The 27,991-nt window shown below is 42.9% G+C and overlaps 1 protein-coding gene across 1 annotated transcript in view; it reads right to left on the bottom strand.

Moving 5' to 3' along the window:
- The window catches only part of LOC311526847 (pinopsin-like), a gene marked incomplete at its 5' end in the record, with an annotated part of 154,065 nt that overhangs the window by 59,726 nt on the left and 66,348 nt on the right, over positions 1-27,991 (bottom strand). The window contains one exon of the mRNA XM_084640320.1: positions 1,870-2,103. Coding sequence (XP_084496446.1) covers positions 1,870-2,103 — 234 coding nt within the window. The remainder of the gene's footprint in view (positions 1-1,869; positions 2,104-27,991) is intronic.

Genomic DNA, 27,991 nt, shown 5'->3' with positions numbered 1-27,991 from the left:
TGTTCGTTCTTCTCTTCCATGCTGATAAATTCCTGTACCCATATCACAGAGAATTGTATGTCGCTAGTAATTTTGGACATTAGTTAATGAGTGAAATTTGTTAAACACTATTTACCTACATGCTGAATGGCCTATATTTTACTACCAAAAAATGCACAGACTCAGTCCTGTTAATATTCGAGATGACTGCGTAGACTATAACATTTGTATATAATGCTACTTCCATCCATCTGTTAAAATCCTCATTCCGCTCCCCTTCATTCCAGCCAGAAATTACTTCTATAAATAAAAATAAACTGAGTTTCTAGTGTTGAAACATTAGTTAAGAAATGTGACTATTATGATTGTTGGGGGAAAAAAATCAACCTGTTTTCGCATCTATTTAACAGTGCTTGAAATTCAGACTATGTAAAGAAAGACATTGCCAACTTGGTTATGCCGTGTGTATTTCTCCTCAGAGTGTTTTTTGAGCATATTTTGTGATGAAGTTGCACAACTGAAGTTCTCATTGGCTTGTAGGGCCAGGAGTTTTGGAGATTGTGAAGCAGCCAAAAGACAAATACATGAGAGCAGTGTTGAAAGAAAAATGCAGTGGAAACAACTAAGTTTGAGTGACATCAGACGAGTAAATGGCTTATGAGCAGGGATTGGGCAGAGTTAAGTGTGTGGGTGAGGGAGAATGACTTCAAGATAGAGTAGAAGGAGGGGAGAGGCAGTGGATGGGAGTAGTGGATGTGGCGTGGTGGAGGGAGGATAGGAATATTCATTGTTTTGTTTTTTAAGGCAGAAGCAACCATTATGATCATTTGAGTCTGACCTCCTGTCTCCATTTTTTACCATTCCATCAATTTGTGTCCTTTGTAAATGTTACTAGGATTTTAGCAATGATTTTATATTCCCTTTCACTGTTGTGAAAGAAATCAAACGGCATTGGGCCAAGAGCAGATCTCTGCAGGGCCCCCTTACAAACACCCCACTGGATGATGATTTCCTGTTTACAGTTGCTTTTGACGAGGAGCATATGACAGAAGTATGACTGAAGGATTTGAGAGGATGACAAGAAAAGTGAAACGGGAAGGAAAAGGCTGTGGAAGAAGAGAGTAACCATATCGGTGTGCTCGTCATAATGTGGTGGAGAACAATGTTCCCTCTAATTTTTGACAAGCCGTGTGAACAAAATATTTCTTCTGTGCAAATTTTTGTGCACACGGTGTTTTGCTGTGTGCGCGGGGGTTAGGATCTCTGTGCACACACACAGAGCTCAGAGGGAACAGTAGTGGAGAGTAGGTAGAATGGAAAAGCGTAGGTTCGTTGAGATCTCATATACCTGAGAAAACTTCAGACTGAGGTAGGTTTCTGAGGAATCTGGTGCCAAGCTTGCTGACACAATGATTTCCTCTGTTCAGTCTCTAACTCTTACCTCTCTTTGTTTGGATGGCAAATTATAATTGACTAAGAGAAAGGAAACTTTAGTTGGTTGTCCAGGTAGTTTAATGCTCCAGACTTGCCAGCTTCTTTATTTAGGAAGCTGGTCTCCATGCTCACTACCTTCTGTCACACACATTTTTAATCTATGTCCTTGGCATCCTCCTTATTCCCTTGGTGAGTTTCACCATTTGCTTTTGGAGGATTAGAGCTCCATTACTTTTACATTTGGCATATTTTGCATTGTTGAACCAGATCCTCAGTGGGTGTAAAATAATGTTGCTATGCAGACTTCAGTGGAGCTACACCTACTGAAGATCTGCTCCGTAGCTGTTTTCATTACATGGTTATTCTAAAAATGTCCCTGTTACAAAGAGATTTGTTTCTACAATGTCCTGACACATACTGCATCAGAACAAACTTTAGGGATATAACTTTACTTACTTGTTTGTTCAAAAATATGTAGATGACTGGATTGTAGACTGTACTACTTTTTGCAAGGACTGACGGAATGATGCTGGCGGACGGCGTAATTAGACCAGGTTTTCCAAAAGTAGCTATCAGGGCCATGATCCCATATGGCAGCCAGCACAGGAGAAAACAAATTACCATCACAACCACCATGATCAGTACACGTTGCTCTCTTGTCCGGCCTATTCCTTTAGTAACACCACTCACCTGAAATAAAGAAAACAGGATTGTGAAAGAAACATTAACAGCATGTATAATTATTAATGCTGAAAATAGGGGAAAATATGTCTGAGTTACTTGAACTACTGCATTAGCAGTTGTGACAAGTGGCTAATGCTACTGTAGTGGGTCCTGTGCTTTTCCTTGGTGTGGTGGGTCAGGGTGCCACCCCTTGCCCATATTCTTGGGCGTTGAGGGCTCTGCTGGTGCCCTGGTAGAGGAGAGGTGGGGAGCAGGGAAGGGACCCAGGTCCACCCCCTTACTCCAGGTCATAGCTCCTTCAGCTTCACGGGCTTCTTACCCTCTTTCCCCTTTGGTAGGGTTTCCCTCAGTCTTCTGTGCCAGGGAGTCCCTCTGCTCTGCTTGAGCAGGGTTTCCCTTCCCCTGGTCCTCTGGTTAACAGTGGTACTCCCCTAAACTCTAGTCAGCTCCCCTTCCCTCCCCCTGTCTGTCTTGGGTTCATTAGAATTAATGATGGCCCCTTTCATCCTGAGGAAACCAAAAGCCACCTGCAAGCTACATTTGTGTGTTGAATGTGTGGTGCTGTTTGTTAGTAACATGCTTCAGGGGATAGGAAAAGATGCAAACTGCTCATCTGTAAGTGCATGGAGATGGGGAACACAACTAACTACTGAAATGCAGCCTTCTCAGGGCAGAACTGGGCAAATGTTGGCAGCATAGAACAATGCTAAACTGCTAGGACCTGGAAAATACTTTCATCTGGAGTGGATGGATGTACAGGGGTAATTTTAGAGAGGCGCAATGCAATTTTCCTACTTGGAATTTGACTGGGGTACCCCAGCTAGCACTCCAATGGGCTCAGTCATCGGTTGGTGTAAGTCTGCAAAGCTCCATTGACTTCACTAATTCAACAGAATTACACTGGCTTACATTTTTAGGGGCTTGAGGCCACTTCCATCTGTGGCGAGTAGAAGGCCTTTGAAAAGGATCACAAGTGGTCAGTTCTAAAGCTTTGCAGTCCCACCAGCATAGAATCAATCTTGTACTAATAGTGTAGTACTGATTGAAAAGGGATCCCTACTACTTTCCCATCATTGCTTCCAGGCCAGGGGACGTTGTATCATTTTCTATTGCCATTGCTGGAATGATGTACAAACTTGTAAGAAATGAGACAGTTCATTCTGGATATGCTGTACTCAAGATCCATTTTTCTTTGCTACTGGACTGCATATCTTGACAGTGCAGTTTTTGAGCTGAAGACTATGACTGCTCTAAAGTGTATTTGATCACAGGCAACTGAGTTAAAAGAGGATATAAAAATTATAGACTGCGATAAGCTCTGGATGAGACCCGACAAGATTTGAATGATGCAGTTAACCACACCATTGTTGCTTAAGTACTTTTTAATGAGAAATCTCAAGTGATTAAGCCAGTTTTCCTGCTTATAGTAAAATGAGATTTAAATCCCCCCAAAGCATTTTTTATTTTATTTATTTTTATTTATTTACTTTGGTTTATATTTTAAGCCTATAGCTCTGGCAAAGTAGATCAGATGCTTCTACTCAGTCTATCAAAATTGAAAGATGATTAACTTAAACCTGATAAACAGGAACTCCAGGGGTGTCTCACCTTAGCATGATTGAAATTCTCTTCTGTCACTTGGGACCAGATGATAAACCTCCCCATTTTTTGTACATCTAATAACCCTTCCCGTAGACTCCCAACACCCATTCAAAAAGCCACCGGTTCCCTGTACTGCTTAGTTCCCTATTGATAACTGTCCTGTTGTACACCCGCCCAAAAAAAATCATAACAAATTCCTGTTCTAGATTTTCCTCTAATCCTTTGGATCTCACACCTCCACATCGGACAGCCCTGCCCCTCTGAATCCACTGGCGACAAATTCCATCCCTCATTAGTCTCTCATCCCTATGTGAATGAGCAGACACTGTTCAACCTTCACACAGCTGCTGCCTTGATCAGATTAGGTAAGGTTAATGAGACATAGGCTACATCTACACTAGGAGTCAGGGTGGTGTTTCCCAGCTCACATACACATACTTGCTCTAGCTCTCATTCAGCTAGCTTTAGTATAAATATTAGCATAGTCATGGTAGCAGCAGAGGTGCTGCTTAGTTGTGTCGAGTACAAACATCCCCTGAAACTGCCCTAGCTCATAGCTACAGACTAAAATCAAGTCCATCCCATGGACCTCTCAAACTTTTTTACACAATAAATCAGTTTCTTCCTCTGTCAACAATAAATCTTCACCACCTCGAGGGGAAAAAAATATTTTGTTACTTATTGGTGTATATTTTCCAGATGAGGCACAGACATTTAGCCATGTAACTTCCACTGATGATGGGAGCCACAAACATGAGTAATGCATCTCTCCATGAAATGTACCCTGTAACTACAGTGGACCCTCCATTTTTATTTATTTATTTATTTTGGAACACCAACCTTATGAACAACTAGTTATATGGACCATTTTTCCTGACAGGAAGGGGCGTGGGTGGGTGTGAAAGTGATGTCAATGAAGAACAAGTTAATATCCCTTCATATGTTGATGTCTCCAGTGCATTAGAAATTGCTTTGTAGTGGTGTGAAGGACAAGAAGAAAGTGATGCAGTGCCCCATACCACAACTTGTGTGACATACCTATGGTGATTTTAAGAGAGCCTTAAATTAGAAAGGTTTCCTACCTGCATGCCTCCAGCTTTCACCCTGACCACACCACACGATCCATCGTCTACAGCCAAGCTCTGCGATACAACCGCATTTGCTCCAACCCCTCAGACAGAGACAAACACCTACAAGATCTCTGTCAAGCTTTCTTACAACTACAATACCCACCTGCAGAAGTAAAGAAACAGATTGATAGAGCCAGAAGAGTTCCCAGAAGTTACCTACTACAGGACAGGCCTAACAAAGAAAATAACAGAACGCCACTAGCCGTCACCTTCAGCCCCCAACTAAAACCCCTCCAACGCATTATTAAGGATCTACAACCTATCCTAAAGGATGACCCAACACTCTCACAAATCTTGGGAGACAGGCCAGTCCTTGCCTACAGACAGCCCCGCAACCTGAAGCAAATACTCACCAACAACCACATACCACACAACAGAACCACTAACCCAGGAACTTATCCTTGCAACAAAGCCCGTTGCCAACTGTGCCCACATATCTATTCAGGGGACACCATCACAGGGCCTAATAACATCAGCCACGCTATCAGAGGCTCATTCACCTGCACATCCACCAATGTGATATATGCCATCATGTGCCAGCAATGCCCCTCTGCCATGTACATTGGTCAAACTGGACAGTCTCTACGTAAAAGAATAAATGGACACAAATCAGATGTCAAGAATTGTAACATTCATAAACCAGTCGGAGAACACTTCAATCTCTCTGGTCACGCGATCACAGACATGAAGGTCGCTATCTTAAAACAAAAAAACTTCAAATCCAGACTCCAGCGAGAAACTGCTGAATTGGAATTCATTTGCAAATTGGATACTATTAATTTAGGCTTAAATAGAGACTTGGAGTGGCTAAGTCATTATGCAAGGTAGCCTGTTTCCTCTTGTTTTTTCCTACCCCCCCCCCCCAGATGTTCTGGTTTAACTTGGATTTTAACTTGAAGAGTGGTCAGTTTGGATGAGCTATTACCAGCAGGAGAGTGAGTTTGTGTGTGTATGGGGGTGGGGGGGATGTGAGAACCTGGATTTATGCAGGAAATAGCCCAGCTTGATTGTCATGCACATTGTGTAAAGAGTTGTCACTTTGGATGGGCTATCACCAGCAGGAGAGTGAATTTGTGTGGGGGGGTGGAGGGTGAGAAAACCTGGATTTGTGCTGGAAATCACTTTAGATAAGCTATTACCAGCAGGACAGTGGGGTGGGAATAGGTATTGTTTCATATTCTCTGTGTATATATAAAGCCTGCTGCAGTTTCCACGATATGCATCTGAGGAAGTGAGCTGTAGCTCACGAAAGCTTATGCTCTAATAAATTGGTTAGTCTCTAAGGTGCCACAAGTCCTCCTTTTCTTTTTTTAAATTAGAAAAGTTCCTAAAATAGAACTCCTTAGTCCTCAATCAGTTTATTACAATAGGGGTTCTACTGATATTAAACCAAATGAAGGCACTTGGCCAGATCCTCAGGTGTGCCATGAAATCTATGGAACCAGATAAATTTACACCAGCTAAAGGTCTGATCCCACTTTGGGATTTTTTGCATTTCTTTTTTGAAACCTAATCTGTTGCCTAGTGACATTGTTTCTAAAAAAGGAATCACTGTTAGGCATGCTTAAATACTATAATTGTAGTGTGCAACTATGATTAGTCTATGCTAACAACCATTCTAAGACATGCAAGAAATGGATGATTCTAGTCTTTTTTTCTTAAAAATGTAATATAGTTTCAGGACACACATTCCATCAGAATTTACCTCAGAGTGCAGTAGGTTTTTGAACTGACAATTAGATTGATATATGTTGTTAGCAATCTAAAACTTCATTTGCACTCTAAAGGCAAGGATCAAGTCATTGCAGTGGCTTGAAGGCTATTTAGTACTCTAACTCAAGTTAGAGTGGCTCACACTGGTTACAAGTTCAGGCTGTAATTTGTAGATGCCAATATTCACAATGTATTGTACTTTAGTGCCAGGCTTACTGAATGCATTAGAACATGGTAAGGGACCTGCTAAGCTTGACAGAAGCAAAGCCTGATAGACTTACAGCCCTTCTCAAGGAACAAGCCAAGCCTTACAACTTGGTTTACTGTATTCAAGACTGAAAACACATTCATTTTACCCTGATTTACTCCTTACCTTCTCTGGTGCAAAAATGATCAAATAAAAAAAAATGCTAGTGTATATCAGGTATTTTGATCCTACAAAATCATTCAGAACTTTGCTACCTCAGGACAGAAGACAAGGAAATGCTTGAATAGGTTTGCCAAGTATACTGACTGAACCCCATTCTGCTTGCCAAGACTAATCTGAACTGCTTCATGAGCTAGCTATTATAAGTCAAGTGTGAAGCAGGTCAGCTCGGCCCTGCAGTGCTGAGAGAAGCAACTGCAATGTTTTGTAAGAGAGTGAAAGGTAAAAATCAGATCTGGAAGTCAGAGAGGAAAGAAGAGACCCCTCAGAGTAATGTAGGGTCCTGCACATCAACATGTTCACCAGCGTAATACATTTTTGCTTTGGGGCCAGAGCCTAGTCCCATTGTAGTCAATGAATTTTGCATTCAGTGTCACTGGAGCAGGAGCCCCCTCTTAGTTTAGCAAGGCCCCTTCCTTCAATGATATCCACTTGAATGGATCCCACAGCATCCCTTTATCTTCAGTGGGACTCCACACGGGTGACTGTGAGCATCTCATTGCAGGATTAGGGCTTCAAGGCTTAAGGCCTCACACTCACAAAGGGAGCTGCTTCTGAAGATCCTTACATGCACACCCATCCCCGCAGGTGGATTGCTTTTCAGGGTGCGTTAGAGGCCTTTTACTTCTCAGCTGAGAAAAGCCCAGGGACTTGGCAGGTCCAGGGTTACTACTGGCATCCTTTGCATGGAGATCTGTCTCACTGAAATGTTCCATCAGCAAACTGTCTTAACAGCAGGGACAGGAGTAAATTCCAGATACAAACACCATATTACAATCTTATGAATTCAAGGGTTAATCGGCATTTTTTGTGGCATTCCGCAAACTGGAAGCTTTCATTAACGAGGAAGTTAACCACACTGTCTCCATATTGTGATATGCTGCTGAGCTGGTAACCCAGTCTTGCAGGAAACTGTCTCTGGAGGCAACATTTAAGAGTAGCACAGATGAGAGATCATCCCTCCATTTCTCTGTTCCCATCAATAAGCTGTGAGCTTTAAAGCTTAAATGGGGTCACTTAAAAGCTAGTAAGCACAAGAAAGTTCTCTCTCCCCTCCGCATCACACCTAACTTTCAAAACATGGAGGAAATTAAATGTAAAAGGCTCTGTTAATGCCATGTGATGGATGCACAATTAAAATTGCAAGTAGTAAGATCATGCAAAAGGTTTAAGAAGCATAATTTGATTGTATTCCACATACTTTCCATTCTTTAATCATGTTTCTGGATAAGGGGGTAGTCATGGCCTGTCCTGTGCACTGGTGACAAAGGAGCAGAAGAGGGTATAAGGTTATACCTTTGCACTAGTATGGCACACCTTGCTTTTTCTGCCCTGGGAGGGGGAAGGCTCTGCAGAGCCACTATATTCCCCCCCTCCCCCACTTTGGACAAGTGGATGAGAAGAGGCAGGGTTGGGAGTGGGAGGAGTCTTGACTCAGTCCCTGCAATATGCCCAGTGCCTGTCACACTGGTGCACTGGGGGGTATATGCTGTGATGCTAGATGTGGTGAAGTTTATTCTCTCTCTGAAGCTGTAGGAGGGAGGTACTGACTCCTTGAACTTCCTCCTGGCTGCTCCAAGGGCAGCCCTTTGTTTTGGGCTGACTTACAAACTTATGATTTAGCCCAATGTGGTATTTCTGTAAGATGTGACGTGGCCAGAACCTTGCCCTGTGTAGAGGGAATCCCTGGGTGGTGGAGAACCAGCTGAGTGGCTCCTAATCTAGCTCCTATCTGGGCCCAGAACAATAATCTTCATGTCCCAGAACAATCTGTTGTTGGGGCCACAGGCAGGCAGACATGAGTTAGAGCAGCCCTCAGGGCTCAGGAGCTGAACTAGCCCCAGTAGTGAGGGGGAGAAGCAAAGGTGCCAGGAACCTGTGGTGTATTGAAAAATGTGCTTAAAATTACAAGCTTTCACTTTAAATTTGTAAGGGGTTTCCTGGTTCTGCATTTCAAATGTGCTAAAAGGTCTAATTCTGCTCCCATTTACCGCAATGGTGGCAAAGTTAGATCAACGCTGAGAGCTTTTGAAACTCTGAATGCTCAGAGCAGGTTCAACAGTGAGATAGACAGCTGGGTCTCCAACCTTCCTTGGTAAATGAGGCAGTACACAAAGACTGTACATAATTCCAGCTCCTATCCAAATGGCTGCCTGTCTTGTTTGTTTGGCTTCAGGGAAATTGGCATCGATGGTCATGTAAATGTCACGAGTCATGACATGTTGACAGCTCAGATTTGTAAACTCTATCTCTTTTGTCAAGATACTTTATCTCCCTAACGCTTTGTGTTTCTGCTAGGAGAACAACTAGGCAGGTTGTCATAAGAACAGCCATACTGGGTCACGCCAAATGTCCATCAAGCTCAGTATCCTGTCCTCTGACAGGGGCCAATGGCAGGTGCCTCAGAGGGAATGAACAGACAGGTTATCATCAAGAGATCCATGCCCTGTCACCCAGTCCCAGCTTCTGGCTAACAGAGGCTAGGGACACCATTCCTGCCCATCCTGGCTAATAGGTCCATCAATGGCTATCTTCCAGGAATCTATCTAGCTCCCTTTTGAACCCCGTTATAGTATTGGCCTTCACAACACCCTCTGGCAAAGAGTTTCAGAGGTTGACAGTGCATTTGTGTGGAAAAAATACTTTCTTGTGTTTGTTTTAAACCTGCTACCTATTAATTCCATTTGGTGGCCCCTTGTTCTTGTATAATGAGAAGGAGTAAATAACACTTCCTTATTTACTTTCTCTACATCACTCATGATTTTATAGACCTCTGTCATATCCCCCCTTAGTCACCTCTTTTCCAAGCTGAAAAATCCCAGCCTTTTAATCTCGCCTCCTATGGAAGCCATTCTATACCCCTAATCATTTTTGTTGCCCTTTTCTGAACCTTTTCCAATTTCAAAATATCTCTTTTGAGATGCGGCGACCACATCTGCACGCAGTATTCAAGGTTTGGGTGTACCATGGATTTATATAGAGGCAATATGATATTTTCTGTCTTATTATCCATCCCTGTCTTACTGATTCCCAACATTCTCTTCGCTTTTTTGACTGCCGCTGCACACTGAGTGGATGTTTTCAGAGAACTATCCACAATGACTCCAAGATTTCTTTCTTGAGTGGTAACAGCTAATTTATCCCCCATCATTGTATACGTATAATTAGGATTATGTTTTCCAGTGTGCATTACTTTGCATTTATCAACATTAAATTTCATCTGCCATTTTGTTGCCCAGTCACCCAGTTTTGTGAGATCATTTTGTAGCTCTTTGCAGTCTGCCTGGGATTTAACTATCTTGAATAGTTTTGTATCATCTGCAAATTTTGCCACCTCACTGTTTACCCCTTTTTCCAGATTGTTGTCCCCTAAAGGTGGATTCCCATAATTATAAGTGCTAATATACCTCTCCATCAGTTAAGCCCTTTGCTCACAGCTAATATATGCAACAGGAAAATGTTGATAATAATACCGTAAAAGACCGTTGGGTCTGACTCCTGGTAGGAGGAAGGATGTTAAATTGTGGTTGGAGGAAGAAAAAGAGGAAGAAATGATGGAAAGGTAAATTTAAAAGCAAAAGAGAAGTAAGGCAGAATTAAAAATACAGCTTTTTATTGTGTGCACAAGAAAATAGCATAATGCTTATGCATGCTTTAAAACCAGGGTGTAAATTCTTGAAACTGGGGGGAGGAAAGGAGCAGAAAACAACCAGGCACCTCATCTTGCCTAAATTATGTTTTATGTCTTCTAGGACTATGTGAATGAACTGTGTTAGTGCACAGATTTAATTGTATTGGAGAAGAAGAATATTTGCCCCTAATTACTAGAGACAGTGGAAGAATGGGAAGGAGGAGTCACTGAAATATTGATACATTTCTAAATAATTTTCAATCTGCGGGTTTTGAAATTTGGATAAAAACTTGTTTTTGGTCATCCTTCCTCCCGCACTTCCATTCCCTTCTTCTGTTTTGCCAATGAAAAATGGAGAGAAAAGATGAGGGGGAAAAGGGAAAAAACAAATACTGATTTCGTTTTGGTGTTGGGGTTTAGCTGAGGAAAAAATACTTTTTTGGTAAAAATTTCCATTTTTGAAAAAAAAGCTATTTCATGATGACAAATTTCAACGAGCTCTCCCAACTATCTACTACTCTTAGCTCCCTGTAAATAGAAATATTGTTGCCTATTTTGGCTTAGTTTGTCTACATGTAAATAATCCCAGAGCTTCTTGTCTCAGAACAAAAGGCATAACTTGAAACAGTGCCCCTTCAAGACCTGAAGTACCAGTATACTACGATGTGTGTGAATCTGTGGTATGTCATGTAGGTTTGTGAACCACTATGCCAGCCTCTCACAAGGCTTGTTTGTGTTTTGTAACCACAACCCAGAATGAGGGGAGCAGGAATATCACCCCCCACACAAGGGAACGTTCAGAGTTACTCTGCTTGGTACCTTGCAGGTCAGAGCCCTAAGGGTAGAAAAATCAGGTGCTTAATGTTTCATATTGAGCTGATCGGGAATTTCCCATCTGAATGATTTTCTGACCAAAAATGCAGTTTCTGCAAACTCAAAATTTCCTATGAAAAATTTTGATTTGCCAAACATGTTCAATTTTCTGTCAGGAAAATATAACTGAAATATTTCATTTGGGGTTGGTTTGACCCAAATCAGAATATTTCATTTGATCCAAAATATTTAATTTGGAATCGGTTAAAAAAATCTTTAATCCTTCATTTACTTATGTAATATTGGCTTATGGGAGTTGTGTTCCAGCTCCCATTCTCTCTTATGGACCAGGCTCTCTGGAGGACTACTTCTCCCATAATGCATTTTGTCCAAGTGGTGGATCATGCAGAGTCACATGATTCTGTTTATTATGGAAGATCTCATTCCAGTCCCTATTCTCTCCTTTGGCCCAGGCTCCCTGACTGGACTACCTCTTTTATAATAAATAGTCATGTGACTCTGCATGATCCACCACTTGGACAAAATGCATTATGGGATAGGTAGTCCTCCAGAGAGCCTGGGCCAAAGGAGAGAATGGGGACTGGAACTACAACTCTCATAAGGCAATAGGGAAATACAGTTCAAAAAGTGAATCAAAACAGTCCTATTTGGGGAATGTCAAAGTTTTGTTTGTTGAAATGAAACATTTTGATGTTTCCAAATAAAAAAAAAATTCAGAATTTCCTTTCCACATAAACTGTCGGCATTTAAACTCCTAGTCCCACTTCAGGACACAAACGAATGTTGACATGTCTGAAGGATGGAAACTCTGAATTTTGTTCCACTTTAGTTTGATGGGACAGTTAGAGTGTGATTACTGCACATATTGCAGAGCAGTGGTTCTCAAAACCACCACCTGAGCTGAAGGGAAAGAAGAGGCTAAAGAATAACTTTTCTCAATGATGGGGAATTGATCCTGATCCTGCACCCTTAAAGTCAGTGGGTATTTTGTCACTACTTCAATTGTAGCAGAATCAAGGCCTTCATGTGGAAGCCCTGCTTCTCTGCAATATGCAACCAAAGCTTTCTTAAAAGACAAATTATTAGTTGGGCTCCTGCTTGACCTAACACAAGGGCATTTCACATTAACCAAACATCAGCCCTGATCAGCAGCAACTGTAATCTGATTTAAAGAGCTGTCATATCTACACATGAAAATTAAAGAGTATTAGGGGCCAGCATGTGGCAATAGCTCTGCTGGTCAATCAGGATGAAAGGCACCTGTCATAGAGTTATTTCTGGTTTAAGAACTATATTTATCCTTCAAGTGTGTCATATTTACCCTTCCCAGGCTCAACAGAGATGGAAATGCAAAGAAAAAGAGAAAAGTTGGAGGAAGAAGCAATAGGTAAGATGCTATGAACTGTGACATGGATTTCACTGAGTTCAGTACCTGGACTGATTGCAGGATTGCCAATGTTGCATTCAATCGGTCATCATAGTGTTCATTCACTTAGCAGGGTTAAGTCCCTCTGAAGTTGCTCATGCTCGTCTCCTAAATAACCTAAATAAGTGTGTTGTATATGGATTTTGCCATCTCACTGCTCACGACACTTTTCCAGGTCTCTAATAAATATATATTCAACACTCATCATAGTATAGACTCCTATAGCGCCTCACTGTTAATTGCATTGATGAGAGTTTGAAACTCACCAATGTGCAAGTGCTGTGTGGGTAATATTGGAATTGATGTTTTAGTCCATCTTTGCATTCTAGATGTTACCTTGAGGTTATTTTATAAAACCTTGCTTCAGAAAGGTGATGCATACCTGTACTTAAAGGTGGAAACGTCACTAAAACAAAGTATTTCATAAAATCTTGATTCCTAAATGGAATTTAGGAATGTTTTTTCTTTTTTTGATGATCACCCAGAATTAAAAAATGATTGCAGTGGATCATAGCTCTGATGCCAATAAAAATGTGAATCAAAATATTTCCATTTGTAGTAGGGAAATATTCGTGAAGCACACCCAACAGTATCAATAATTTGTTTATATACAGCAGTATTTTAAATGGTTTAAGAGTATGCCCATTTGTTTATCTATGGGGAGAACTCCTTTCAAAATTATGTCTCATGTGTCTTGTTTAATGTTTACGCATTTCATTAAAGTTCTCTTGAGTTCATGCTCTGTAAAATGTCTCTGCCATAGTCTGGCAACCTTTAAAAATGATCAGTCTGTATAAGGGAGAGGAATGGGGACAAACTGGGCCAGGAAATTTTTTTGGAAAAACAAAACAAAAACACTTTATATAAGGTTATGCATTGTGGCTGGAATTTTCAAAGGCTCCTAAGAGAGTTAGGCACTCATATTACCTTGAAAGTCAATGAGAGATGGGTACCTAACTTCTTCAGTCACCTTTGAAAATACCAGTCTGTATGATGATCCCTAGTACAGGTGTAAGATTTTGATGTCGTCTTCAGTACAGATTCAAAGAAACAAACCTGAATGCTCAGAAGCATGATCCAGGGTGTGTTTGTACTAGTAAACAAAGGCTGCATGCTAAGCACTCTTGAAAATCTGGCCTTTATTTCAGGCCCTACATGTGAGCGGCTCTTCTGAAATCTGCCTCTGATTGTGGGCGCTGGGCCCTTGAAAAGCCCCTACACCCTTTTTTTTCAAACTTTATTTCAAACCCAGATTTATTCAGATGAGGCAAAAACTCCAGCTCCATTCTGAATGGTTCACATCTGAAGTTTAAAAACCCAAACTTTTTTCAAGTGAACCAACCACTGGAAAAATTTCCAAATAAATTTTAATAAAGGAAACATATATCTTTCTCCCCCCCCTTCATTCAAGCAACTCAAGAAACGACAAAATGTGTTCTTGGTTCCTTTCCAAACCAAATTCATTCTGTGTTGAGACTAAGCATGAGAAATCGGTTGAGAAGCTTATGAGCATATGAAGATTTTGTGTGGGTTTGTTACCAGGTAACATTTAGGTCACGTGGCAGTCTGCCTCCACATCTCTCCCCGCACTACACTGATGCACTGTGACACACTGCTAAAAGGAAAAATAGCTGCTTTTTCACAGTGGAATAAACACTGACATAAAATGAGGACAGTATTTCTGATGGTCCATATACTGTAAGCTCAAAACTCCTAACACTGGCGGCCGGAGCCCCGGGCCCTTTAAATCAACACAGGAGCCCCGGGTGGCATGGGCCAGGCAGCCTGGAAGGGCTTGCTGGGGGATCCTGACCCCCCCAGCCCTGCCCTTCCACCCGAGGCCCCGCTCCTTCCGGGGGCTGGAGCCGCCACGGCCCCGTACCGGTAAGTGTCCTCAGTTACTTTCACACCTGTGTGAGGGAATCGTAAGATTATTGTAGGTGGGCGGGAGGGTTTGCAGTACTGCTACCCTTACTTCTGCTGGCGGCGGCGCTGCCTTCAGAGCTGGGCAGCTGGAGAGCGGCGGCTGCTGGCTGGGAGCCCAGCTCTGAAGGCAGAGCCACCACCAGTAGCAGCGCAGAAGTAAGGCTGTCATGGTATGATATTACCACCCTTACTTCTGCACTGTTGTCTGCAGAGCTGGGCTCTCAGTCTGCAGCTGCCACTCTCTGGTCGCCCAGCTCTGAAGGCAGCACAGAAATAAGAGTGGCATGGTATGGTATTGCCATTCTTACTTCTGCGCTGCTGCTGGCAGGGCGCCACCTTCAGAGCTGGGCGCCCGGCCAATAGCCACCACTCTCCGGACACCTAGCTCTGAAGGCAGCGCAGAAGTAAGGGTGGTAATACTGTGACCCCCCACCCCCAAATAACCTTGTGACCCTCCCCCCGCCCTGACCTTCCTTTTGGGTCAGGTCCCCCAATTGACGAAACTCTGGTCTCCACCATTAAATCAGTATAGTATAGGGCAAAAGCACACAAAAGACCAGATTTCATGGGGGGGGGAGACCAGATTTCACAGTCCGTGATGTGTTTTTCATGGCTGTGAATTGGTAGGACCCTATCTATTGGACAGTGATGTAAACTTACAGTGATGTTCAGATGTGTCTCAGTGAAGTTAGTTTTTAGATGAAAAAAAAGTTCAGGAATCTCTGCAAACACTCAGAATGAAAACCATCAGTTGTCTCCCGCTGGGGTTTTGACTAGATTCCTTTGCTACTTTATTTTTAATTCTGAACCTATGCCGCGTACGATTCTTAAAGCGAGAAAGAGATTGTCATGGGAACCACTGCTCACTAATGAGAAGATACTTTAATAATGGACTGAAGTCACATCGCAAAGCAATTTAGCCTTCTTTCTACTCACATAATGTATTAGAAGTTTATGACTTGGTTATGTGATGTCTGATTTCTGAGCACTTATAGTGCAGTCCACATAGCATTGTTTGCATATCAAGATATGTCTGGGGTTTGATTCTACAAGCTGCTGGCCATTCTCACCCAGACCAATAAACCACTCAAGCACATGCTTCAATTTAAGCACAGGATTCATCCTGTTGAAGTCAATGGAATGTTCACTTGCTTAAAGTTACCCATGTATTTAAGCGCTTGCTGGCTCAGGCCACTGCTCACAGGGTTAAACTCCCCTGGGAGCTGTTGAGTCCCCCTGACAATAACGGGAGTTCTGTGGGCAGAGCAGGGCAGTATAATGCCCCTACGTGTTTAGATGAAAGCAAGGATATTGTCTCATCTTTCACTCTAACTGCATTTTTTTAAAGTAGACTTCAAAGGAAATAGCTAAATTATTTATGAAAGCAAGCCATTAGACTGGATGCAGTCACAGAATATCTATCTGCCCACACACACACGGAGCAGCTGAATCATGGGTTACCATCTTTGTCAGTTAATTACAATATTATATTAGGAGATGAAAAGAGGGAAACAAGACATTACAGACAAGCAGGGATGAGAGAATGAGGTGGGAAGGGAGAGCAGCAGGAGGCAGCACGTGTGGCCTAGATGGTTTAAAGATGGCTCCCATATTTCATGAATTCGCTTGAGGTCTAAAGATGGGTCCCTCAGAAGAAGCTGGGCTCATTCTGTTACTGAGCAATCTTGCATTTTCTAATGACAGTGAGCTACTGATGCTCATCTTCACGCATCCACAGTCCATGTCGCTCTTCTGTTGTGTGAGAGTGGTTCATGTGTCTAAAAGGATTCCTGTTATCTATGATGTAAGTGTTAGTTAGCCCCGGTGAGTGAGTTAAAAAAGCTTCTTCAAACTTTGAAACAAGGAACAGTTTGATTAAAGAAATTTTGCAAGTAGAGACAACAGAACAAATAGTTTACCAGTACGTCATAGAAACTCAGCTTAAATGTGCCAGACTAATCAATATTTACTCACTGTTTAGCCTACACCGTATCAAACCATTGTCTGCTTTAGCTACCTGGTACGAGACCTTTCTCAGGGCTGATTAGATATGGGCTGAAAGATCGACAATGGGTCTGATCCAAAACCCCTTGAGGTCAAGGGAAAGACTCCCTTTGACTTCTCTGGGCTTTGGATCAGGCTCAGTGGCATGTTGTTCCTAATTAGGGTCTGGTTATGCGTGGGTGGAAATCCCACTGAGTACAGCAGGAGTTCCACACATTGCAGGGTCATGGCTTTACCTATGGCCCTTCAGTGTGAGTGATCTTGATTCAGCCAGAGGACTTAGTGTTTTGATTCTGATGGCTGTGCTGTTTTTTTTCCTATTCATTTTTTTAAACAGCACTAAGAAATGTGTATTGTCCCATATGTGCTTGTTCTTATCAAGAAGAAATTGAGCTAGATATCTAGGCAGTGTGGCCTGGTGGATAGGGCATGGACTGGGACTCAGGGGATGTGGGTTCAATTCTTGGTTCTGCTGTTGTCCTGCTGGGTGACCTTGACCAAGTCACTTCCCTGCCCAGTGCCTCAGTTACTCCATCTATAAAATGGGTGTAATGTCACTCACCTCCTTTGTGTAAAGCTCTTTCAGTCTTTCTTTCCAGTACCTTTTCTAAGTGTTCACTTTATAGGTTAATGGAAATCAAATCAAAACAAAAATTAACACCTACAAACGTTTAATCTTGTATGTGGTCTCAAAAAATGCTCAACAGTCTTAAAAAATAGTTTCTTTGAGGAAACCCAAATCGTCAAAGAGCAATATTTTGAAAATATGATATGACAAAATATCACAATATCCACTGTGAAATTAAATAATCCACTATTTTATTTCCCTCTTTTCAGCCCCAGTCCAGCAAAGAACTTAAGCATGTGCCCAGCTTTAATGATGTGTGCAATCTCATTGAAGTTAGTGGGACTACTCCCTTGCTTAAAGTTAGGCATATGCTTAAGGACCTTGCTGAATCATCGCCTTAGGCCTTCATCCTCCAAGCTGCTCAAGGGAGAAAGATCCTTGTGTTGGTGTGGAACTCTGTTTATGTCAATGGGACTTTGACAGGGTGTACAAACACTGCACTGGATAACAGGGGGTTAAGGAGCTGCTCTGGACTCAGCCAGCTCTGACCCACTATACCTGCAAGACATGGACAGGATGGAGGAGGAGTTAAAAGGGAAGCAGAGAAGTTCACTTGTGGGCAGACCAGGGAAGGGAATACTTCTTCAGTCCCTGAGAAAAGGTCTGGCTGAAGCTAGGAGCTTCCCATACAGCCCTTCCCAGAGAGTGTCTTCCCTCTATCTCTCACTAACTCAGTTTATCTGCGTTAATTTCCCTGGCTTGTTGTTAATGGATTACCCTGGACGGGGAGAGACTTTGGAGTGACCTGGCTTGAGGGCCAAGTCACAGGAAGAGGCAGGCTACCGCAGAGGTTGAGCAGCAACTGTCAGGAGACCCCCCCAGTGGAGAGAGAGTTACTGTGCCATGCAGAGACATCAGTGGTAAGTTGACCTGTTCACAGACTCCTTGCTGGTACAGGGCTATGCCTGAATTCAGCAGCTTGTAGGGTCAGGCCTTAGGCTGTATGATCCTTATTGCATATTCTCACAACAAGTTCTCCCCCCGCCCTTCAAACACACACACCCTTGGCATTCCCTCTCTCTCCCTCACAAAGTAAAGATACTTAAAATTTAGTTTAAGCCTCCAAATGACTGATTTATCTTCAATATACAGTCTTTGGCTACTGGCAACTGCTACTTTATCAACCAAATCCATCTTATGGAGGCAAGTATCTAGAGACAGCTAGAGCAGACAAAATGAGCTTTCAAGCAATGTTCTAAATCCAGCTTGTCCTTAAGTATTGCATTTGGAGAATAAACAACTTCCTCCAAGTAAGACAATGTCCAGCTCGTTTAACCTCTGTCCTTTTTAATACAGTAGTACTAGGCATTCCTGGGAGCACAAGTGAGGTACAGAGGGCCAAGGGTTTAAAAGCAATATCAGGTGGTTCTTCTGTAGGCTATGTTTTCTCTCTTGTTTGGAATTCAACGAATAATGTAGTGGAGTAGCTCCTTTGTCAGCTGCAAAGAGAAACTTTAGGCAGCAGCTAACTGATTGATTGATTGTGCTCTAATTCCACTTGGTACTAATTCCTGTAAGGTTACAATGAGGTAGCTCGCTTAAATGGGAATTTTTAACAAAAAGAGGAAGTAAATCAATAGAATGGCTTTATCCAGGTATGGGGAAAGATACTCGTGATCCAGGCTGCTGTAATTTTTTGGGTACCCAACTTGAGGCATCTTAAAGGGGCCTGATTTTTCAGAGGAAAAGTAGACTGTACTTTCTGAAAATTGGGTCCCCTTAAGGGGTCTCATATTGAACCCCACCCCTCAACTATTTGAAAATATAGGTCCTGTTTCCCACATTTCTCGGAATGCTGTATACAGATGTGCTCTACAGTATGTGATGGCACAAAATGTGGCATTAAGATAATTGTAATTAGTCACGACTCAATCTAAGCTGCACCAGGCACATCAAGTCAGAAAAGCAGGTGCTGCACATTCTAGTGCAAGCACGGTCCCTGGTTTCATAAAATCCAACCACGGCGGCGCTTGGGGAATTGCTACAGTGATGTGTTAATGATGATTTCTACTACAGTTGGGTCACTAGGCACGACGTAGGATCTGGATTGGGGGCTGTGGTGCTTGGTACCATACAAACACAGAGTAGAAGGATAGTCTTAGCCCTGGAGAGCTTACGGTCTCATTCAATATGAGATGTAACAGTTGGTATAACAATCAGTCGGAAGGTTGGGGGAAAGAGGACAAGGTAACAGGCAATAAAAATGGGTGTTAACAGAGGCCAGTTGTATATGCAGCTAGGTAGGTCCTATTTTGATATTGTTTATCTCCTGTATGTCTGTGTATATAATATATATAAGACGTCCCTAATTACCACATTGCTACTATACAATACCAAAGTATATATTTCATGGTAATTAATGAGTAATCCACTGGATGCAATGGTTGAGATTGTCATAGTTGCCTAGCGTTTTAGCCATGCAGGCTACATTGACAAAGGGGATTTAGACTGAGCGCTGCACCACCTAAAGTTTAAGCACCCTGCTACCTAGTGGAGGTGCCCAGAAGCATGAGAGGAGAGAGATACCTAATGGGATCCACAAAAGCCAGGTTGCTGAGAGGGGAGCCACCTGAGACAGCCAGCAGGAAATATTGAGGAGCAGGGTGTGGCCTAATCCCCGCCCCTTGTGACACTTCCCAAGGGTACCCAGGGTCATGAGGCACCTGCCCTCAGCATGATAGAGTCTTGTATATGCCTGCTGTAAATCAGCTCCCTGAATCCACCAGCCTCCGGTACCACAAACCTGCCCTCCAGGCCTCCGCAGGCCCTGCTCTCAGTACGGGTTAGTGATAGATGCAACCCCATATCCTTGACGCATCCCTCTGTTAGGTGGCCTCAGAGCACATCCACCAGATCAGGCCCCACAGGCAAGATAGGCAGGGAATGTCTAGTTTGGGAATCCTGATGGGGCCTAGGCATGAGCGTCTGGATGTAGGTGCTTGTTCACACACCCAATCGCAGATTTTTAGGCATCTTGGGGACTTTATGGGGAGAAACATAGGTGCCAAGGGAAAGTGGGCACCTACAGGGCTAGGCAGCAGTTCAGTAGGGGTTTTGAAGATCTAAATTTTGGATGTAGGTGTTTACATTCATTTGTGACGCTAGCCCCCAAATCTCATTAAAATTTAACTAATGAATCCCGCTATTTAGTTTTGAAAATCTCCTTCAAAGAGATGTTTGGCTGGCTGGCTGTATTTTTCTGGCTTGCTTTGAATCTGCTCAAGTACTGTGAGTTTGAACATTTGATGTGAACTCTAATGTCACTGGGATTGTGTTCCACTGAAGAAAGACTGAAAAATCAAGTGTAGAGAAATTCAGCAAATTATATATACACTGACATACACATCCCAGATATAGGCCACCTTGTTGTATCAGTCTCACTTTTGGGGTCAGTAGATTTCTCTCCATAACAGGCAGCACAAGCATCCCTTCACCTATATTTAAAAAAAAAAACAACAACCTTTTGACCCAGACGGATGCTTGAATCATGTGGGGGAATGTATACACATTCAAACTAGTTTTGTCATCTGGAAATAGTGTGTGAAACTCCAGACTCCCCAGGATTCACCTAGCCATTGTAAAGCAATAGCTCAGTTGCTTAAATGTGAGAGTAGCAGGCTGTAATCCAATAATTCTGCAATTAAGTTGTGTTGTCCGCATACTAAGGGTCAATCCAATGCTCGCTCAAGGCAGTTCGAGTTTTTCCATTGGATCAGGCCCTAGGTGAGTTTCAATTCTTCACCTGTATATAGCCTTCACCTGTGTATAGCCCTCCACTCATTCCCCTTGCTCCACCACATCACACACACACACACACACACACACACTCCTGTCTTTACACTAAAGGCTCTTCAGCATGTATCTTGCTCCGTCTATCAGGGCTATTAGGTTATCAAGCTGTAAATCCTGCCTGGCCAATGACTGATTAACTCCCTGTCCACTTCCCCTCATCTACCTCCAGGCTTTCTGCCGGTGCTAGCCTTCATGCACAGGAGAAACTCCCTGTCAGTATTTGTACAGCTGCTACCTTATCCTCTTTTAAATCTCTCCTTAAAACTGACCTCTGCCATGATGCCTACAAATCACGCCCATCTGGCATTAGGGAGGCCAATGCAGAGCTGTTTCTCTGTTCATTTTGGTACCTCCTGCCCCCACCATTTCAGGTTGTGCACTGTCTGAGGCAGGGGCTTCCTTTTTTGCACCAAGCGTTTTACAATAAAGTAACTGAGGCCCTGGTTCTTGATTGGGGTCCCTAGGCTCTATCATAAGATATATGACAGGTGGTAACGATGAATAGGCGCACCCAGCAGCTTGGCAGAGTGTTATTTATATGGAGTCCTACGTTGCAGGGTGGTGTGGCTCTGCACCGGCCAATGGAAAGCACTAAAAGGGATTGTGTCTCAGGAGCGTCATTCCCTTTCAGAACCGCCCACCATGCGGGATATTGCGAATGCTGCTCCAGTCCCCTGAATGGCACAGCTTGCCCAGTGCTCTGCGTTGTGCTAGTTTGGAAAGGAGGATGTGGAAGAGACTCTTCTTCCTCACGCCACCTGTGTTGGTGCTGCTTGTACCTGAAGCCAAAGAGAAGTCTTCTTCAGTGGGCTGATGAAAGGGATCACTTGACTAATGGCCTCACAGTTACCACTGAGTGGCTTTCTCCAGTGGGGCTCAGGCCATGACCTGAGAGTCTTCACTAGAGCCCACTCTGCAGGAAACAGGTGCAGGTTGGTGTCCAGCTTGGAGAAAAAGTAGCTTAAATGGCTACTGATTTTTACAAGCTATTGTAAACATCTTCTCTAATTTCCTGGCCTTCTTCAAGAACACCAGCAAAAGCATAGTCACATTGTACAAACCAGGAGACAGGGATAAACCCAGCGCCATGACATTGTCAGATGTCATAAACTCAGGATATAGAGGGGAGCTGGATGCATCACTTCCAAATTGTGCAAGAGATTCAGGTGAACAGAAGGTGATTTCTCAAAGCTATACCTCTACAGTGTGGCATGCTGCTAATGGCAAGTGCGTTGTTCTTCTGCCTAGCCAGCTTGCCTGCCCAAAGCATCTCCTGTGGTCCTTACGTTCATATATGCATGTCACCTCAGGTCCACAGAAGAATTAGTCTCCCACAGTTGAACCTTCCATTTTCCCAGGACCTGTGGAACTCTTTGCCAGAGGATGTTGTGAAGGCCAAGACTATAATAGGGTTCAAAAAAGAACTAGATAAGTTCACAGAGGACAGGTCCATCGACGGCTCTTAGCCAAGATGGGTCGGGATGGTGTCCCCAGCCTCTGTTTGCCAGAAGCTGGGAATGGGCGATGGGATGGATCACTTGATGATTACCTGTTCTGGTCATTCCCTTTGGGGCACCTGGCATTGGCCACTGTTGGAAGACAGGATACTGGGCTAGATGGATCTTTGGTCTGACCCAGTATGGCTGTTCTTATGACATCTATGAGAATGCTCCTGTTGAGAAGCTTTGGCATTTATAGAGAGCCCTGGGGTAACCATCACCTTATAGGATTTTGCCATTGGGTCCTGTGCTTGATCCCAGACCCTTCCTGACCTTTCCTAGGGACAGAAGACTTGCTGCTGCTTTGCTCTGCTTTCTTAATAGTCTTCCCTTGACAGACAGCCACAAAACACCTGGGTCAAAGACAGAGACCAGAAATGGCTTATCCTGCTCCCATAATTTGTATAACAAGAGAGGGAAACGCTGCTGCTTTTCACAGTCAACCTTATGGTTCCCAGAGCCCTGATTTCTCTGATGTGTTGTCTGCCTCCAGCCCTGTGTCTGCTCTCCGCATGTGCAGCTAAATCAGAATGCCAACATGTTTGTGAGACAAGGTGGGTGAGGTACTACCTTTTATTGGACCCACTTCTGATGGTGAGAGAGACAAGCATTCGAGCTTACACAGAGCTCTTTTGGTTTGTGAGTGAGACTCTCGATAATCCTCTGCCGTCTTAAGCAACAGTCTATATTGTTGGATGACTTGAGTCCTCATTTGAGTCCACACACTGATGTCTTTTGGACTTGAACAGCTGAGGGGCTTCTTAATGGTAATGTAGAATTTGGCTCCGTCAGCACGCGACATTGTCAGAAAATACCTTGAGAAAGCATGAAAGGGAACAGGATCTGTATTGTCCCTATTCTCCTTTCTCATCCTACATGCTCTGTGTTCCCAATACCTACGTAATTCCCTGCCATTTCCAGTAACTTGACTAGGTCTAATTAGTGATGCTTCCTTTGAAACAGGACACAGCTTGAGAAGTCCAGCTTCTGCAGGGCCAAGGTATAAGTTGTTCTTCCTGGGAAATAATGTTTTATAGCTCCCTCCATAGACTCTAATTTGTCCTTATTAGCATTGCCCTCTCTCACCTTGTCTGTGCTTGTGCCATCATCAGCTTCAGTGACTAAAACCCAGCTAATTTTGATTCAGGACAAAAATCCACAACCATCTGACTTTTGTGAAGTTTTGGGTTTCATAATCAAAGGTGCAAATAACTCTGCTAACAGAGCCTCGATTCTCACTGTGTCCTGTCTTTCTACATCATAAAGAGATACAATGGCAATGTTTTCTCAAGGCTGTATATATGTAATAGGGGATATCATGCATCCAGGTAGGCATATCACATCAGGCATGCAGTTAGATCAAAATACAGAGTAGGCAATGAAGGCACTCATTTAGAACTGCAAAGAGAAATATGAATGTGCAAGTACATAAGGCTAGATAAGGTCCCTAAGGCTTTATTCTACTGGGTGCTGGCAAGACTTTTGACTGATGCATTTAGATGCTAAAAACTGAAGATGATGAGCCTGATTCTGGTCGGTCTTAGACTGGTCTAAATTGGGATTAACTCCATTGAAGTCAATGCAGTTAGACCAGTGTAAATGAGAAGAGAATGAAAGTAAATAGAACTATGCCATCTTGCACAAGTTGAGGATATGCGTATCCTCACAATCTAAGTTATGTCCAAGTTGCTGTGACAAAAACTTCTGAAAACAATGATGCATATCATGGGAGAGCTGAAAAAGGTAATACATCTTGTTGGGTTTGTATGTTTCACTCCATATTCTTTATGAAAATATGCTTATGATATGAATAATATAACAGATCTACTTTATGCAAGATGGCTCATGTGAGATAACCTTTCCAATGATATGATTTACTGAATGTGTATCTGTATTTCAAATGTGTTACTTTGCGTGTGTGTCTCTCCACCCCCGCTCCCCCATCCCAACCAGCGCTTCAGGTACAAAATAGAAAAGCCAGACAGGGCTAATGAGCCATTAGCAGAGACAATGGACTGTGAAAGAGCTTAGTCTTCCCATGGACACTGCAGAGACATGGGTCTGAGTCACCTGGTACTGGATACTCCTCCTCCCCTTTTGCAATGCCAGTGGCTTTCCACTAGAAAACAAAGGGTTCCCACACTACACAAAATCTATATGAGGCAGGGGAGTGATGACATCGTGATTCTCCTCTGCCTCCCCACCCAGAGAAACACTGAAAAAACACCTGGAAGCAAAAACTGAATTGATGGGAGAAAGGTTGAACCCAAGCTGGAAGGGTGTCTAGCTTGTGAGTAATAATACCTCAGGTCTCAAGAGGGAGACCAGTGCAGCTGCCTTTCAAGACTTTCTGTAATTGGCCTGAAACAATATCTAGGGTGAGAAATACTATTTGTAGCCAATTTCTTTAGTAAAAGTAGCTTAATTTGTCTGGTTTCATTTACTTAATAATCTGCTTTGTTCTGTCTGTTATCTCTTATATTCACTTAAAATCCACCTTTGGTAGGTAATAAACTTGTTTCTTGTTCATAATAAACCCAGTTTATGCAATTTCTAACGGGGGAGGGCAAGATATGTACACATTTCTTTTCACATTGAGGCAGAGGGTAGATTTTTATGAGCTTGCGCTGTACAGATTTTTCTATACAGCACAAGACAGTATTATTTTGGGTTTATCTCCCCAAGAGGGGTGTGCGTGTGAGTGCTGGGGGAGTCCTTTCACACAGAGCTGACTTCAGTCTGTATCTGCAGTGGGGTGTGGCCCTACCTGTGTGTGTGTGTGTGTGCTGCAAGAGGCCAGAGAGCCTAATTCAGCAAAGCAGGGAGAGGGAACCCAGGCTGATTGAGCAGGGGAGGCTCAGTGAAATCCTAATACATCAGGTGGCATCCCAGAAGGGGGATCCAACCTGTCACAGGGTTAATCTAGCACTGTGCAAAAAGTCTGTCATGAAATCCCAAAGCATGCACAATCTGCCTATTTTGGTGGTGTTACAAACTAACCTCAGCTCTGATCCACTGAGAGATTTGCTAATATTACCAGCAATCCTGGGCCAAGTTTCGAGTCAATATGGGCCAATTTATTGTTTTGACAGCAGTTGAAATTCAGCACTTGTATGATTCCCCCCCCCCCTTTGGATTATTGGATTCATTGTAACCCAAAGGGAAAAGCAGCAATCAAGAAATGTGAAATGAAAGCAAAACAGTTTGTACTAACTCCACAATTCAAACTAGTGGGGTTTTGCATAACTCTTAAAACAACATTGTGTCTGCAAGGTCCATTTTCAGGTTGTGCCAGAATCTCATTTTGTTGTATTTTAAATAATCAAGAGGAAATGTAACTTGTCTGAGGAAGCCTGTAGTCTCTGCTTTCCATTGTAGACAGTGGGGTTGATTCTGCAAACATGCATATATAATTACTGGCTCCAATGTCCATTAAAGTCAATGGAAAGAATCCATTGACTTAGACAATGTTGATTCAGGACCTGTATTGATTCCCAGGTGGAAAACCCACAGGACGCCAGGGAACTCAGTGCAGGAGTAACTGGCTATACACACATGAGTAATAGTTTGCAGGATTGGGCCCTAGGGGGACTTAATTGATTTAGCCTAAATATCTCAGCTGATATTAAGAAAAAATATTCAACTATAAGTTTGCAGAAAAGAATTCAGGGTTAGAAGTATAGTCTGAAAAAGCTTTTTCCAAAAGCTTAAAGCACTTTGATTTGTAATGTTACCAGTTTTACTTATATACTTAGAATTAGATGGCAAAAATTTTTCAGGTAAGCATACAGGCAATAGAACACAATAGAAAATCCATTTAAGAGCTATATTGCACCATAACTTTAAACAGAACTCTCCGTTGAAATCAGCCATTATTACTGGAGTGGCTTCTTCCCTATAGAGATACCCCAAGGTGCTGGAGTTATATGCTGTGTGAAGGAGGTGTGACTGACTGTAGTTGTTCTCAGATCACAGGCACTGGAGATGGAGGAGGGGGTAAATGGCTATTGTTCCCTCACTTTTTAAATAGGGGAGCATGCACCCTCACTTTTGAGAACTTGAACTTGGTAGGAGCATAACATGGGGGGAATCCAGGGGCCTGAGATGCCCCTTGACCCCTGACCAGCCCTGGGCAGTGTAGTGGCCAATCTCCTTCCCTGCTGGCATGATGGAGGGGTGCCTGAGCCAAATTTGAGCGAGTCGTAATGTAATCTGTTGCACAGGGTTGTAATGCCACTCAAATTTGGCTTGCTGTGTTTGCTTGCCACCATCCGCCCTCCTCACACTTTGCTTTGCAGTCCTTCCAGCATCCCTGGTTCTGAACAATTCATATCCTTGATTCCAGCACCATGGTCAGCTCTCTCAGCCTTTCTTGGACTATTACTGAGCTGTGGATACACTATTTCAAGAGCAATGGTGTTCAGTTATTGAAATTAGAACTTTAGAAGCAGTAATAATTTTTAAAGAACACCTTCTTTAGTGTAAAAGGACAAAGCTAATGCTCAAGTACCAGGGTGATGAGCTTGATATTAAAAACATAGATAATCGTAAACTCAATGGTTAGGAAAGACTATGTTTTATAGGAGTGAGGAAGGCAGAACTTCCCAGCAGTAGTTCCAGTGGAACAAAGAACAGGAAGATTCTTTTCTTCTCTATCAGTATTGTCTTGGTTTCCTGCTCTTTGAGTTCTGATTTCACAGTGAGCTAGGGAAGGGTTTGGGGATAAGCAGAGTGGGCTGAATTCTGCTATCATTTACGCTGGTGTCAGTGTGGAGGAACCTCATTGCTTTAGTGGAATTTACAGTAAATTGATACCTGAGTAAGTGAGAATAGAACTTGGTGGGATCAGTTCCATATGGTATTACCATATACTGTCACTAAACCCTCCTCCCATCAATACAAATAAAGTTTGCTGCTGATGCTAAATTAAAAATCCATACAATGAATGTTTAATGTTTGTTTGCAATTTCAGGTCCCTCTGGTTTTTGCCTGCTTGTTTTGTTCAGCAATATCCCTGCTCCTTTCACACTTGTCTGCAAATTTCATGTTAACCAATTTATGTAGTATATATACATTCCACAAGAAACTAACAGCAAAATTAAACACGTTCACAACTGGATGAATGTGCTGCAGGGATGGCTGACATAAATCTAAAGTCCCAGTGAAGTCATTTACTGAGACTTCACATCTAAAAACCCCTGATTCAGTGTGTGACCCTCAGATTCCTACGCCATAGAAGTTGCTTGAGTCCTATGGTGGATGAGAAAGGGGATGATAACTGA

The sequence above is a fragment of the Lepidochelys olivacea genome (assembly GCF_965140295.1).
Source record: "Lepidochelys olivacea isolate rLepOli2 genome assembly, chromosome: 9".
NCBI classification, from domain to species: domain Eukaryota; kingdom Metazoa; phylum Chordata; order Testudines; family Cheloniidae; genus Lepidochelys; species Lepidochelys olivacea.
The sequence above is the reverse complement of the archived record's forward strand: the minus strand, read 5'-3'. Positions and strand labels throughout refer to the sequence as shown.